At 40.6% G+C, this 16,896-nt stretch overlaps 1 protein-coding gene across 3 annotated transcripts in view; it reads right to left on the bottom strand.

Moving 5' to 3' along the window:
• Positions 1 to 6,591: 6,591 nt before the first annotated feature.
• DEK (DEK proto-oncogene) overlaps positions 6,592 to 16,896 on the bottom strand; it is a 39,473-nt gene continuing 29,168 nt past the window's right edge. For all 3 annotated transcript variants that reach the window (XM_072152465.1, XM_072152464.1, XM_072152466.1), the window contains 7 exons: positions 16,737 to 16,831; positions 16,531 to 16,651; positions 14,673 to 14,885; positions 11,613 to 11,748; positions 8,875 to 9,029; positions 8,590 to 8,658; positions 6,592 to 7,797 (listed from right to left, as the gene is read on the bottom strand). In XM_072152465.1, the coding sequence (XP_072008566.1) occupies positions 7,786 to 7,797; positions 8,590 to 8,658; positions 8,875 to 9,029; positions 11,613 to 11,748; positions 14,673 to 14,885; positions 16,531 to 16,651; positions 16,737 to 16,831 (801 nt within the window). In that variant the 3' untranslated portion in view covers positions 6,592 to 7,785. The remainder of the gene's footprint in view (positions 7,798 to 8,589; positions 8,659 to 8,874; positions 9,030 to 11,612; positions 11,749 to 14,672; positions 14,886 to 16,530; positions 16,652 to 16,736; positions 16,832 to 16,896) is intronic.

Raw genomic sequence — 16,896 nt, 5'->3', positions numbered from 1 at the left:
AGTTTGCACCCAGGTTTGTAGGTCCTTTTATTATTTCTCAAATTGTTAACCCGGTTTCCTTCAAGGTTACTCTTCCAGCAGGGTGGCAGGTTCATAACACCTTCAAAAAGAGTCATCTTAAGCAATATATTGAGCCAGTTTTGCCTCTTCCTGATCCTCCTCCTCCATCTATTGTGGAGGGGAATCTGGAGTTTGAGGTAGAAAAGGTCGTGAATTCCAGTTAGGTAGGTATCTCCCTTCAATACCTGGTCTATTGGAAAGATTTAGGTCTTGGGTTCCAGCTAGAGATGTTCATGCTCCGCAGTTACTCAGGTTATTTCATCAGGCCTATCCTCAGAAGCTATCTTTCCAGTTTAGGGGTCCGAAGGAAGGGGGTGGGGGGGTTACTGTCAAGTTCACAGGGGAGACCGCTGGGACGTCTGGTCCTTCCTCTGATGCTTCTGTTGGTGCTAGCAGCGTTCTTCAACCTCCTGTGCGTCTTCATGCAGACTCCACCTCTCATCCGCTACCAGCGGTCTCTGGGGGCGCACTCTGAGGAGCGGCTGCTAAGACCTTGCGCTGTTTAGGGGCTATGTGCTGGACTGCTTAGAGTTGTTGTACCTCTGCATGGTTTCTGATTGTGCTTTGTTGTTCTGCACAATGAGGGGTTAATTCCCAGAAGTTATCCAGCTCCAATCAGGCTCTGGAGGTGGGGTTCTGGCTGCATAAATTGCAGCTTCACTAGTCACCTTTGCCAGAGTTTGAAATCCCTTCATCGCTTGCTCTCTGCTATAGGCTTGACCTACTCTTGTTCTGTATTGTTGTGTAATCGGCTAGTTTTTGACGTCGACCCTTTTGCTTCCCTATTTTGCACTTGATGTACCCTCTCATTGTGACTCCGGCTAGTTTACTACTCTTGTGTTTTAGGTTTATTAGTCTGTTCATGCTGTTCCCTTCCTGCACTTAGCTAGGGTATTTGAGTCTTCTAGTAGTCGCCACACGGTTTAGCATTGGGGGAGGGGGGGGGGGCTATAGGAAGGGACAGAGGTTGGGGCAAACTCATGCCACACTATCTTCATGGAACACCTGTCTTCAGTGTTACCCAACCCTAACAGGGGGAACCAGAGACACATTGTTAAATTTCCCCCCATTATGCGATTCCACTATTCTTTTTGCTCTAAGCCACGTTCACATTGTCTCAATGTAAAACGAAGTGAAGTCAATTTTTTTTTTTTTTTACATGTGGGGTAAAATAGTACAGGCTGAAAATGCTATGGGCATACTAACTGCAGGGTTTTCAGAGCAGGTGATGGGCATAATCTTCACCTCAAGCACTATTGTTGAAGGAGAATTACTTAATAAAGAAATCAATCCTAGAGTATGAATGATTAGGTTTAGTATAAAAATATGGAATTAGACTTACCGGTAATTCGGTTTCCACTAGTGACCATGACGGCCCCCACCTGGAGGATGCTCCTATATCCTGTAGGGACAGGAAGTGCAAGAGATTAAAAGCTCCTCCCTAGTACCCAACACCAGTGTCTACCAAAGTACCACCCGGAAGGATGCAAGTGCAAAAAAATTTACATAGAACCATCTCCAAGAAGGAAGAAAGGGAGGGAAATAATGGGGGGCCGTCATGGTCACTAGTGGAAACCAAATTACCGGTAAGTCTAATTCCATATTTCCACCACGTTCCATGACGGCCCCCACCTGGAGACTTACCGGATTACCCCATTATTTGGGAGGGACCACCGCCTGCAGGATTTCCTGCCGAACGCCAGGTCTTCCTGGGAAGCAATATCCAAACGGTAGTGCTTTGCAAAGGTCGAGGAACTTGACCACGTTGCTTGACCACGTTGCTTGACCACGATGCATCCCTTTTTTCGTCCCACGATGTTGCCATGGCCCTAGTGGAATGGGCTTTAATGTCCCCTGGAAGGGAGGTGTTTGAGGTTTTATAGCAGAGAGAAATGGTGGATTTTATCCATCTGGCTAAGATCGCTTTTGAGGCTTTCAACCCTCTATTCTTCCCCCCAAAGTTGACTAATAAATTTGAATCTTCACACCTCTTTTGTTGCTTCTAAGTAAAAGAGAACACATCTCCTAACATCTAAAGTCTGCCACTTTTTTTCACGTTCAGATTTGGTTTTAGCACAAAAAGAGGGAAGAATAATTTCCGGTCTACGGTGGAAATCAGACACAACTTTGGGGAGGAAGAGGGGATCTAGTTTGAGAACTATCTTGTCGCCTAAGATTCTTAGAAAGGGCTCCCTGCACGAGAGGGCATGAATTTCGCCCAATCTGCGAGCTGTGGTAATTGCAATTAGGAAGACCGCTTTAAATGTGAGGATTTTCATGTTTGCAGACTCAAGAGGCTCAAAGGGAGGCTCTGTAAGAATATTTAGGACCAGCGAGAGATCCCAAGAAGGGACTGGGTTGTGTATATGCGGTTTAATACGAGAACAGCCCTTAATGAATCTTTTGATCCATCTGTGATCTGCTAAGGGGAAATCAAAATATATACTTAAGGCCGATTTGGACTCTAAGGGTACTTGGTTTAAGACCAAGAGAAAACCCTGCTTGTAAGAAATCTAAGATTTGACCTAAGTTTGGATTCTCTGGAGAAGGGGGATAGTCCCTGCACCACGTACACAATTTTTTCCAGATCTTGGCATAAATAGCGTTAGTCACTGGTTTCCTGCTTGCTTGAATAGTGCTGATCACTTCGGTAGAAAGGCCTTTGGTCATTAGGTATGCCCTCTCAGGATCCAGGCCGTAAGTTTTAGATGTCGTACGTCTTGATTATACAGTGGACCCTGTAGAAGAAGATCCTGACGATAAGGTAGATGAACAGGATTATCTATAGCTAGTTCCTGAATAACCGGGAAACAACTTCTTTTTGGCCAGTATGGAGCAATAAGAACCATTAATACCTGTTCTGTTCTCAATCTCTGTAAGATTTTTGGAATCAGGGGTATGGGAGGAAAAGCATAGACTAATGCATGACTGAAGGCATCTAGCCCTGTAGGAGAGCCCCTGGGGTCTAAAGAGAAGTATTTAGGGTATTTATTATTTAGGTGGGTTGCGAAAAGATCTAAGGTTGGAGTCCCCCAGATATGACAGATTTCCCTGAAAGTTTGCGGGTTTAGCGACCATACATGTGGATCTAATGTAACCCAGCTTAAGAAGTCTGCTTCTATATTTTCTGTACCTTTGAGATGGATAGCTGAGAGGGACAGAAGTTATTTTTCCGCCCACCAAAAAATCTGATGTGATAAACCTGTCAAAGTTTTTGACTTTGTGCCCCCTTGTCTGCGTAGATAATCTACTGTAGTAGTGTTATCAGAAAGGATTCTATCATGTTGATTTCTTATGTGTAAGTGGCTCTGTTTGAAGGTTTCTAGGACTGCCTTTAACTTCCGGAAGTTTGAGGACCTAGAACGAGTCTGGCTGTCCCACTGACCTTGAAAATAGTGGCCTGCTAACACAGCCCCCCCAACCTGTCAGGCTTGCATCTGTTCGTATTGTCAAGACCGGGTTTGGATTCCACCAAACTCCTTTCTTTAAGTTTATGGGATTCTTCCACCATGATAGAGAATGTTTGACTAAAAGGGGAATTTTTACCTTGTGGTCTAGATGTAGAGGGTTTTTGTCCCATACCCGGATTGTCCAAGCCTGCATAGTCCTTGTGTGGTTCTGAGCCCATGCCACGCACTGGATACAGGACGTCAGAAGGCCCAGAGACTCACATTTTCCTTTATTTTTTGGATCTTTTCTATCGGTAGGAAAGAACTCCGTTTCATAGAATCTAGTTTCACCCCTAGAAACTTTTTCACTTTCTCTGGTTTTAAATCTGATTTTTTTTTCTCGTTTATGACCCAACCTAAGTCCTGGAGGAGACCTATGACTATCTGAAGGTGAGTCTTTAGTTCTAATTTGGTTTTGGCAACTAGAAGTAGGTCATCTAAGTAAGGTACTATAACTATGCCCTTCAACCTTAGGTGGGCCACTACCTCTACCATAAATTTTTGTGAAAATACAGGGTGCCGAAGAGATCCCAAATGGTAAGGCCTTGAATTGATAATGAAGTATTTTTCCCCCCGGGGAACGAACTGTGAATCTGATATTTTTGGTGATCCTGACAAATAGGGACGTGATAGTACGAGTCTTTTAGATCTATTGTACATAAAAGGTAATTTTGACCTATTAGGGGGGTTGCTGACTTTATCGATTCCATTTTGAAGTGTTTGTATTTTATAAACCTGTTTAATTTCTTCAGGTTTATAATTAGACGGTAAGACCCATTGGGTTTTTTACCAAAAATAGAGGGGAATAAAATCCTTCCCCTATTTCTGTCTCCTGGACTGGAACAATCACATCCATCTGAAGTAACTGTTGGATGTTGGTCCAGAGATGGAGAATTTGTTTTTCTGGAAGTTTTGGTGGGTTCTGAAAATGTTGTGGGGGAATATGGAGAAACTCTACCCTGTAACCTGACTGGATGGTCTGGAGTATCCAAGGGTTTGGGCAGATTTTTTCCCATTCGGGCCTGAAATGGGAAAGTCTCCCATTATCCTCAAATTGCAATCCGTTTCGGAACTCTCTAGGAACCGAAATTCTTTTTTCTGGTTCCTTCCATTCTGCTAACACTAAATCTTTTAACGTGTCAACTACTGGAAAGAAACTTTTCTTTCTATATTTAAGTCCCCCAAAGAGGTCATTCTGAACTGAAGTAGGTTCTGACACATCTTCTATTTCTAATGTGTTTCTCAGGGCTTTTAGTATTTTGTGTGCCCCTGATCCTTAGAATGTACCTCCTCTAAGTCTTCTTCCAGTCTTTCATTCATAGAACCGGAAGGAAAATCTGAATCCTGATCAGAAGAGGATGACTGAATATATCTAGGTTTTTTCCTAGGTGGTTCGGGTAAGTGAGCAGCAATAGAGGAGGATACTTCCTCCTTTATGGCGGATCCAATTTCATCCATTAATGACGATCTTTCCTCCTTTAGAATTTTAGCTAGACAGTCTGGACATAGACTCTTTCTATAATCCTCGGATAATTTAGAATTACATAAGCCACATCTTTTAGAGGGGTTTTTTAAGGGGTTTATCTCTCTCTCTCTCTGTTCTTTCTCCTTAGGTTCTTTTTGCTCTTTTCCTTAAGAGAAGCATACATGATAACAGTCAACAGACAGGTATGAAATGTATGAGTGAGAGAGAGAAGCGGTCAGCCCAGGGCTTGTACTTACGGGTACCAGGACCTGGAACAGGTTTGATGCGTCATCAGCCATGTTGCTGGAAGCACCAGAGCCACCCGAGATAGGGTTCCCCAGGTACGCTATATAAGTGATCTGGCGTGCCTGGAGAGGCTCTTCCCTCCTCCCCCTTCCGGTTTGATCAGAAGTGATTGATTCCTGGGCTGTAGCTGAGTTCCCGGAGTCGGGCCTTCGGGGCCGCCCCTAATGACGTGCCCGGCGCCCTGGTGACGTGCCTACCCGAAGTCACGTCAACTGATGACGCGCCCCGACTTCCGGCACGCCGCTACTCTGGAACCACGCACCACCATAACCTGCCCGTCCGCTAGAACCCTCCACCTGCCGAGGACCGACGCCCGGACTCGAACGCCGATCCCCGAACATGAAGAAAAGGCTCCAGCTAGCAGGTATTACCAATCTGCCTGCTTGCCCCCCCGTATCCGGCCCAGCATTAGTCTCCCGGGACCGTTGGATGGGCCGGATGGCGCGGGGGGTGGTGAGGAGGGGTTTCTTGTTCCCCTCCACTCGGTTGTGGAGGCGGAACTATTGGAAAAATAAAAAAGTAAAAATCTCTTGCGTCTCCATAAGGAGACTCTCTTGCATCCTATATCCCGTAGGGACAGGAAGACACTGGTGTTGGATGCTAGGGAGGAGCTTTTAATCTCTTGCACTTCCTGTCCCTAGAGGATATAGGAGCATCCTCCAGTTGGGGGCCGTCATGGAACGTGGTGGAAAGTGTAGTCACGCTCATGTGCAGGACAATAGTTCTTATTATATTCTGTTAATGTTTCTGCTCATGGTCAAGAAAAGGGTTTAAAATGGCTTGAAAGTCTCCACTGCGCCTCATTTCCCATTAGTGAACCTGCAATGCTTTTTTTTGTGTCTCCTTTGGGGGTCAGATAAAAGCTGTTAGCTGTAAGGCCTGGAGATAGTCCCCCAATTATCAGATATTAATGACTTGTGCTGGACATGGGCCACAAAAATAATTGAAATCAACCAATCTTTCATGGACAACCACTTTAAGTTCACATAATTTGTTTGACTCCAAGTCCAATCAATACAATTCAAGTGTATTAAATTCCACAGCTTGTACAGATATACTTGCAAAGTGACTTTTTTAAATAGCCGTATATTTTCTTTATCCATTTACACATAAAAAGTTAAAAAAAATGAAAAATATAAATGAATACAAAAATATCAACATCTACATGCAATGTATTCAAAAATGTTCACATGCAATGTAAAAAAAAAAAAAAAAGGTGATTGAAGGCTTAAAATGAAATTACATTAGCAGTAAAATTATTAGAGTCCTTTTCTAATTAAATATATGAAAGTCAGTACAAAATATGATCAATTATGCAATTCTGCAGAGTGAATTTTTTTTTTTTTTTTAGCAAACTTCATCAATTAATTGAGCTTTTCATCAATTAAGGTCATTTGTTTAATGCACAACTTATTAGTCTATACTAAAAATTTCTGTACAAATTGCAACCCATATAAGCAGCACTAAAACTAAAGTAATATGAAATAACTAAAAATGAAAGCATAGAAAAAAATAAAAATAGAAAAGTTTTAATTAAGCAACATACAAACATCTTAAATCAAAACGGCAAAATCTGCGTAAAGGAAACCTATCACTTGGAAACATGCATTACTAGAGAAACCAGTCTTTAGACAGATGTTGTACAGCTGATGCAGGTTCAGGTCTTACTATGGTCATGAAGTGAGCAGTTTGTCAAAACGTATTCTTTTTAGGTTTTTTTTTTTTTTTTAATTAATGAGTCTTTGGCCCTCCTGTTTTTGGAACACCTGTAGCTCAGCGATCTCCCATTCTACATCTCCGATCTCTACCTTTCTACATTCCAAGAGCTGGTGATGCCACCGAGCTCTCGGGAGCTCTGGCGCACGTGCCCTAGCATTGGGTAGCACTGCAACACAGAGCTGCATAGGAAAGCTTCACCGAATGTGTACTCTGGTTGCTATGCTTACCAAACTACCAATGAAGGAGTCTGACGTCACCGGCTCTCAGGAGGGAGAAAGGGCGCACAGACAAGGCTGCCTGATGCAGCATGTGGGCGTGAATAATTATATTAGTGGAAAGCTAAGCATCCTTGTGTTCTGATCACAGGAGCACCAAAGACTTATTATTTCATTTGCATTATAAAGTTGTTCCCTCTCAGATGTGTAAGCCATGATTAAGAGCATGTAAATACGCTTGAAAAGCGTAGGCTGGATACTGTAGTCTACCCTATGGACACAGTGCTATGGTTTATGTGATGGTATACTTTTTTTTTATGGAAGTCAATAAAAATTTGGAAGACTTTTCTTAACTTATACAGCAATTACCTTGGATTGTTTTCTAAAAATGTATGTTTATCTAATAATTTGCAGTTTCCAAATAGTAGATTTCCTTTAAAATATATTGTACCCAAAAGTGGTAAAAGCAATAAATTTTTGCTGGTGTCATTTTTCTTGTAGCTTGTAATCCAAATGAGCAAATCCCAACAGTCTAACTATTTTATTCTTTGGAAAATATGCATTTTCTGTATCAGGAGAGTAACTAGGAAAACAAAAACAAACAAAGACACTTAGCTGGAGCAGTGAGCAATCATAATAAATATCTACATTTAAAAACCATTGCAAATATCAAACTATATGCATATTGTTAAGATACCTTTTGGATTATTAAATATATATTATATAAGGTACACAGTCAATCTAAAATATTTTTTGTTAACCCATTCTATTTTGTTGTAGCAGTCATTTACTATTCCAGGCAATGCCGGGAGCTACAGCCAGTAGTATATACAAATGAAAACCCCACCTAATTTTCACTTTTTCCTTCAATATTTAAAAAAAATAAAAAAAAAATAAAAAAAAAAATTAATATAATATAATATAATATATATATATATATACACACACACACACACAAAACATTATTATCGTGTGTCCTGAAACAAAAAAATATATATAATATACATATGAGGAGTTAGACATGTAGAAGTTAATTGCAGTTAAAGGGGTTTTCCAAGAGTGTAAAAAAGTAGGGCTGGGACGGGCTTTAAAATGTTTTTTTACGTGTACCACATGGGCCGTAAACTTCCCGAGTGCAGCTTACATGCCCCTGTAAACAAACATGGGCACGGATCAGACAGACTGCGGTGCGGCACATCAGGAGTAATGAGGTGAGCACACACTTATTTTTTTATTTATTTTAAAAGCCTGCCCCAGCCTGACTCCTAATTTTTTAATTTTTTTTAAACTCGCTGACAACCCCTTAAAATAAGTCCATTGCTAAAACGGAAACAAAACAATATTAAAAACACACACACACACACAGTACACTTACCTCTGTAACTGTGGCCTTAATAAATTTCTTTCTCGAGGACAAATCACAATTTGGATAGCCTTCGCTCACCTAATAAGAATCATACACAACAGTTAACCACTTTTGAACAATGTTTTGCCTGGCGTTACAAGGCAGCACTAATATTCCTAATGATTATGCTGAACAGGCATTTTAAAGTCCAATTCTGAAGAAAAGGTCATTAAGGTCTAAAACAGGCTGATCTTTAAACCCATTTAGGGTTTAAAGCAAGTGCTGTGGAAGTGCATGCCATTCAGAGACAAGTACCTTTTTGCAGATCTGTTTCATTGTAACTTCTTCCAAATTGGCTTCAGCCAATAGCTTCTTTATTGTTTCACGTAGGTCGTCATCAGTAGGCGGCTTATTCACCTTTTTGATCAGTGGTTCATCATCTGAGCTGTCATCTTCACTCTCAGATTCATCTATAAAAAGATTTTATAATCTTTACCAGACCATTTGTATTACACTGGATGTATGTTGCATGTAATGTTTTTTAATTTGAATAAACCAGACATCAGTACAGGCAGTCCCCGGGTTACATACAAGATAGGGTCTGTAGGTTTGTTCTTAAGTTGAATTTGTATGTAAGTTGGAACCGTATACTTTATAATTGTAACCCCAGTCAAAATTATTTTGGTCTCTGTGACAATTGGATTTTAAAAATGTTGGATTGTCATAAGAACCAGAATTAACAATAAAGCTTCATTACAGACGCCTGTGATACCTGTTACAGCTGTTTATTGTAGCCTAGGACTAAAGTACAGGAAATTACCAACATCCAGAGGTCCGTTTGTAACTAGGGGTCGTATGTAAGTCGGGTGTTCTTAAGTAGGGGACCGCCTGTATATCAATTTACTTACCAATCTCACATTAGTTTAATCAATGTGAAAGAGGGAAGAAGAAAACAAAAATATAGATTTCTTTTTCCAAGAAAACTTTGCATTACAACTGTAACAAAAGGAGGCCCAAGAGAAAATAAGCTACATTGGTCTTTTGATGTGACCACAAACTTCACTTCATGGCTGGACAAATACTAGGGCTGAATGACATTTCCGGCTGCATCGAGCTCCATATTTCCTAGCAGTAGCGATTACAGTACGGAAGGGAAAGCTCAAGGCTGCTTCACACATGCCGTTTACATTGCATTTTGGAATGCAGTAAACAGCTTAGATTTGTCCAAGTTAACATTTGTGTTTACAATACAAATCAGAACACACGTTACCATGTTAACTATGTAAGTGGGCAAATCTAATCTCCTCAGCTATTGTATTGCATTTCAAAACGCAGTGTAAAAGCCATGTGTGAACACAGCCAGAACCTGAGGACACTGCTATGAAAACTGCAGTAAAGAATGCAATATAAAGTGTGAGCGATAGGGGTAGGAGTATTTTACTCCTAGGGTGCATTAAAACTGCATCTCAACTGCATTGTTATCAGTTTTGAGGTAGCCAGTTTATAGCTTAAGGCTAAACCCCATTGTTTGCGTTCTGACTTAAAGGAAACCTACCACTTGTAGTGGCAGGTTTCCGATGGAAATACCGGGCACCAGCTCAGGGTGAGCTGGTGCCGGAGCTTATTTTAGTTAGTGTTTTAAACCGCGGTATCGCGGTTTAAAACACTTTTTAAACGTTATAGCCGGCGCAGGCAGGTACGCGCTCGGCGCTTACCGTGCACGCGGCTCTCATTCACTTCCTATGTAGCCGCGATACCGCGGTTTAAAACACTAACTAAAATGAGCTCCGGCACCAGCTCACCCTGAGCTGGTGCTCGGTATTGCCATCGGAAACCTGCCACTACAAGTGGTAGGTTTCCTTTAAGTTGCTTTATATGGTTATAACTTTTGAACTCTTTTTCCTCACATGCTGTACTTCATTTTAGTGGCATTTTTTATGGGCTAAAATAGGTGATAATTTTTGGTGAAATTTAACGGTTTTCCTACGGTGTTCATCAAGCGGGTTCAATAATCATCTTTTTTAAATCTATGGGTCGTAAAGGATGCGGTAATACTATACATGTCGGGGTTGTCATGATTTGCTTATTTATGGGCATTTTTAAAAAATTTATTTTCATTTAAGAACAAAATGTATTTTTCACTTTATTATTAGTTCCACCATGGGACATGAACATGCAATCATCTGATTGCGTGTTCATGATAATGCCCTGCAATACTGATGTGTAGCCTATGCATGTGCACTGCCTGACACAGTGCCTTTAAGATGACGCCACAGACGGCATCTTACAAGCAGTGCCTACAGACAGTCTTTGGGTACTGATCGGACCTCATGATTGCCGCCCGAAAACCCCTTACAGGCAGTTTAAATTCTGCGGTTGTGCTGACAGCGGCATTTAACGGGTTAAACATCCGCGATCGGAGCTCAACCCGACTGCGGGTTTTACACTGTTACCCCTGAATTCTGATGCCGGGCCAGCTCCGATCTCAGCCAAGCCCGATATGTTGGACGCAGAGTGTGAATGTGTTAAGCATTCAAAACGGATTATGATCCAGTTGACATGCAGTATTAACCTGCAACTGCAGGGATGCAAAAATAAAAAAAAATTATATAAAATTCAGGACCTTGGGAAAGCTAGCTGCAGTACATAAACACATTATCCAGCGCTACCTGACCTGTACAGAGAGGACTAATAAACCGAAGGTGGATGACTCCTACACAGCACCTAGGGGAAGGTGCAGCGATTGATTACTTCTGCCTGTAAGGGACACCACACTGAATGCAGTGTTCTCCGAAGCAGTGCCTAATTAGGGTAAGATGAGAAGCGCCAGAAAAGCCAAAAGGAGCGACAGCCTCATCATTATTTTATAGTTTGTTTTTTCAGTAAAACCACTCACTTCAGGGATTAAACAAGATATGTTTCTGCATCAGTGCAGCTATTGCATTCTCAAGATATGTTTGGTTCAAATTGCATAAAAACAAAAAAAAAGGTTTAGATTTCCTTTAAAGCAACTCTTGGACACTTGTGTTATGCCAGTATTAGTGTTTGCTTACCTTTCTTTGAACTTTTTGTACTCTTATTGGTAGTACTACTATCTGCTTTTTTAATATTTGAAGAGTTTGCAGATTTCTTACTCTTGGATGCTGTTTTGGGTTTGGACTTCTCTTTTTTGACAACCTTCTTTGGAGGCTAGAAGAAAGATCACAAGGTCTCAGTTTTGAGTGGTTTACAAACAGTTTAGCATGTTACCGAGCAATATTTTTGGTAAATAAATGAAAGCTACTGAATGGAAAAGGTAATTAAATTGCATTTACATTTAGGCTTTTTATAAATTGCCTGAGGATACTAGTGATTTTTTTGGGGTAAAATCTGGCAACAGTTGTCCCTGTAATCAACAATCACAGATCGCATATGCAACATTTGTAAGCTACTCTTCAACATGACTGCACAAAAGACATGCATGCTGCTTTACCTTTTCAAGGACCTGTGAATTTAATACAAAAATTAATAGTCACTTCAAGAGTTTCACTAATATAATTACTAAAGGCTTCATTTCACAACTATATGTTAAGTTAGTTCTTCTACAAAAGAGAAAACATTAACTATTGCCTAAGCCCATCCAAAAGGCTGCTATATAACATTATAAATTTTAAGGCTAAAGGACACACAAGGCAACATTACTAGAGGTCAAATGCAGAGCAAAAAGCCCTAAGCAACCTGTAAAACGGAAGATTTGCACTCTGTCTAGAATCCACAGAAAGTTAATTGTTTCGGTTTAATGCACACTTAACCCATTTTGGATTGCAAAGGTTCCTTTTTGTTCTGACTGCCGGTAGACAGCTGAAAACTGCAGCAGCTCTTGCTACAGGTAGAATCCAGTGAAATGTCCAAGTCACATGCAGCCCTAAACATAAGCAATGGTTTGCCAAAAATTTATGGTACACACAGAGGTCACATTAACGTCTGTAGAAGGGTCTGAAGCTGCGATGCAAAGCACATCCTATAACATACAGAGAGGCCGGGATTCCCTATCCTGTCCCACTCTTCTTCCATCTCCCAACACCAAAGGCCCTCATAATGGAAGTGAAGTGCTCCAGGAGTGCTGGTGGATGGAAGCATATACTGCTACCTCCATGCGGATAGCCAAGCCCTGCCTCTCTCCGCCATGCATTTGATTTATGCTGCAGCCACCTGCTGGACAGATACTGATAACAGGTAGCCAGCATTTGCTCATCTGTGATTTAAAGGGCTAGCATTTATTCACTGGAATTAAATTCAGTCAATTTAAGCACAGAAAACAAACTAATTTATACATATTACTGAAAATGTTATAAATCTCCTCGGCTAAAAATAATCCTCTTACAATTTTTGATGTGTATCATTACTCTTCTGGAAAAAGGTTTGTGCAACTAGCTATTAGAGTGGCAGTCCCTACTATCACAACCCTCTTACCATCATCAGAGTCTAGTTTAAAGATTTATTAAATGTCCTTTCCATAAGCTAGGTCTGTAATAGTTAATTATTGGAGTGCATCACCCAGCACAGGTATCAAATCACCCTGCTGCATTAGTCAGAGCAGAAAGCAACACCAACAGTGTTGATTCTACTCTTGCTCACTCCGGCAACACTCCTATGGAATTACAATCCTGCCATCATTGAACTGCAAATGGATACCACTCCAGAATGGAGTCGTCTGCTTCTGGCTACATCGTGTAGATCAGCTGATCAGATTAGCTGGAAGTCCCATTTCCACCAATCACCTAGAAATAGGTTAAAGGGAACCTGTCACTAGGGACCTCATTTTCATTAAAGACATGTTGCAGAAGCCCATTACACCTGCAGTGCAAAGATGCCTTTCTGCCTTCTCTAAGCATTTGCATTACAATATAAGGGTTTAAGTTACCTGGCTTCCTGCTGGAATCCTGTGGCAGGTCCCAAGGTTTGTGTTGGTTTAGATGCATTAAAGAAAAAAAAAAAACAAAACACACAAATAAAAAACAAAAGCTCCTCCCTACATTGCTGAGGTCAGTTCACCACATGATGACCTCTGTTCCAGTGTGAGTGAAGAAACAGGAGGGAAGTGTTGTACAAAAGCAGAAAGGCGAGGGCCGAGAGCTGAGGAGTGATTGAGCAGCAAACCCTGGTTCTGGCAGGAAGCCAGGCAATTTAAAAACACAATTACCATATATTGTAATGCAATTGCTCATAGAAGGCATTAAGGCATCTTTGCAGGTGTAATGGGCTTCTGCAACCTATCTTTAGTGAAAGAGGTCCCTGGTGACAGGTTCAATTTAAGTTCAGAAATCACTTTCATAGATGTGAATGCAAAGAATTTAAAGTGTTTCCTTGCTGGTCAAGAATAAAATTGAATAATAATCCTTCTTCCACTTGTTTCCTCATCTCTGTAGCTTTGTTGTTATGCTCTTGGCACCAAGACCACATTCAGAAACTATCGACAGTGGATACCAACAACAAAATGTAGGTGAAACAATTATGAGAAGGCCACCCATTTTGTAAGATCACTTCAAATTTAGGCAGATTTTTTTTTTTACATGTCTGCACAAAATTTTATAAAGACATATTTACCCCCAATGCAGACAAACATATGGGGACTGTTGATACGGCCAAACAATATACAGGCAGTCCCCAGGTTACATATAAGACAGGGTCTGTAGGTTTGTTCTTAAGTTGAATTTTTATGCAAGTCGGAACTGTATATTTTATCATTGTAATCCCAGCCAGAACTTTTTTGGTCTCTGCGACCATTGGATTTTAAAAATGTTGGGTTGTCATAAGAATGAATATTAACAATAAATCTTCATTACAGACACCTGTGATAACTGTTATAGCTGATCATTGTAGCCTAGGACTAAAGTACAATAAATTACCAATATCCAGAGGTCCGTTTGTAACTAGGGGTTGTATGCAAGTCGAGTGTTCTTAAGTAGGGGAACGCCTGTATGTCTGTGGCATTCACTCGTGGTGCATGAAGTACACTGTATTTAGCATATTTATCACTGTTTTTTAACCAACTTTGCAGAACTGCTAACTATATTTACCATAACTTGCCCTCAGATACAGGAACTAAAATCTCATGTATATGCAGTTCCTACCTCTTCATCATCCTCCTGTTCCTCCTCTTCTACTTCCTCCTCACTTTCTTTTTCATCTGAAGACTCCTCTTTCTCCTTTTTCTCTTCCTCGCTACTAGACTCATCAGTCAAAATAACATTAGCTTTCCGAGACTTTGATTTCCGAGCAGATCCAGAGCTGCTACGTTCCTTTTTACCACCTTTTGGAGTCTTTGGTTTGGATTTCGGCAGGGCCTAGAAAAGGGTTAAAGGCCAGTTTTCATTAGAAATAATTAGATTAGAGAAAAAAAATAGAAATATTTCAAACGTAAACATTTTGGAAGATTTTTTATTAAGCCGAAGTCACTCATACCTTAATTTTTACTGTACAGCTTCTCCTTCCATGCCCAAACTACACTTTATCAAATATGCAAATTAGGCTGAGTTTCTCAGGGCTGCAACTCAAAAGCACTTCAGCCTCATTTGTACATTTCTAAAGAAAAAAAGGGTATGGGTGGCATGTGTTGTAAAAGCAGCTAGTTTGGGTAGGTAATTATGGAGGCTTCCCTTTAACCCCTTACAGACGCACGCAGTACTAACACGGCGCATGTCGGGTCCCCGTTGCATGGAGAGGGCTCGCGGGCTGAGCCCTCTCCATGACCGGTAAGTCTTTGCTGGTGGTTTCCCGCCGATCGCTGACAGGCTCCGCCATCTTGCCGCGGATCGTCGCTCCCCGTGACGTAATCAGGGAGTGGCAATCCTTCGCCATGACAACCTCTGATCTTCCGAAGACCTGAGGCCGTCTCATTTTAACCCCTTCATTACAATGTGCTATCAGCACATTGTAATGAATGAGGAAAATCCCCATATACTGCCATACTGTAGTACGGCAGTATATGATAGGATTGATCAGACAACTTAGGGTTAAAGTACCCTAGGGGGTCTGAAAAATAGTAAAACAACCCCTAAAAATTCAAATCACCCCCCCTTTCCCTAGAACGGATATAAATATTAATAAGCAGTAAAAATCAAACACATTAGGTATCGCTGCGTCCGAGAATGCCAGATCAAAATATGATAATTTTTTTTCACTGCGTTTAACCCCGTAATGGAAAATGGCGCCCAAAGTAAAAAATGGCCCTTTGCCATTTTGAAAAATATTTCAATCAATCGATAAAAAGCGATCAAAAAGGTTGCACAGTCCTAAAAATTATAGCAATGAAAACGCCATTAACGTCGCAAAAAATGACACCACCCACAGCTCCGTACAGCAAAGTATGAAAAAGTTATTGGTGCCAGAAGATGGCAAAATAAAAACAAAAATTTTTTGTACAGGAGGTAAATTTTTGTAACTGTATGAGAACATTGTAAAACCTATAAAAATGTGGTATCCCCATAATCGCAACAACCCAAAGAATAAAGTAGACATGTCACTTGTGGCGCACAGTGAAAGCTGTAAAATCCAAGCCCACAAGAAAACGGCACTTATGCTTTTTTTCACCATTTTCACTGCATTTGGAATTTTTTTCCCGCTTCCCAGTACACGGCATGGAATATTAAATACGTCACTATGAAGTGCAATATGTTACGCAGAAAATAAGCAGTCACACAGCTCTGTACATGGAAAAAATCAAAACCACAGCTGTACACGGAGTTAAGAAAAAGTTATTAGTTTCAGGGTATGGCAAAACAGAATTTATTTTTCTCCTGTAGTTTTACCCATTTTAAAAAACATATGAAAACTTATATAAATTTGATACCTCAGTGATCAACCCCCAAAAAAAGGAAAAAGGTCAGTTGTCATTTGCAGCAGACAGTGAAAGATGTGATAACAGAGCCCACAAGAAACTGGCACAAATGAGTTTTGGTAGCAAGGGGTTAATTGCATTGCTGGTTATACCTTTCCTGTTGACTTTGGCTCCATGAGAAATTTCATAATTTTAGAAATCAATTCACTGTTCACACCAGATTTTTCCAGATCAAGAACACCACAGATATTCTTCAAATCATCTTTTTTTAACCTAGAAAGAAAAAAAAAATATATAGAAAAAAAACTATAGAAAATATATTTACACTCCATACACAGATGAACACAAAAACACTTACCTCTTCAGCATATCTTCTTTTTTTTTGTACTGTTCACTTCCTTTTTCAAACGGAAAGCCATTGAATTGACCAATATTTTTTTTTACCATGTTCACCTAGAAGGTAGAAAGCCAAATTATATGGAAGGTGCAAAGCAAATGAATATGGCTTTCACAAATTA

This window comes from Engystomops pustulosus, chromosome 5 (genome assembly GCF_040894005.1).
Source record: "Engystomops pustulosus chromosome 5, aEngPut4.maternal, whole genome shotgun sequence".
Lineage (NCBI taxonomy): Eukaryota > Metazoa > Chordata > Amphibia > Anura > Leptodactylidae > Engystomops > Engystomops pustulosus.
Note: the sequence above shows the minus strand (reverse complement) of the source record. Positions and strands in the feature narration are given on the sequence as shown.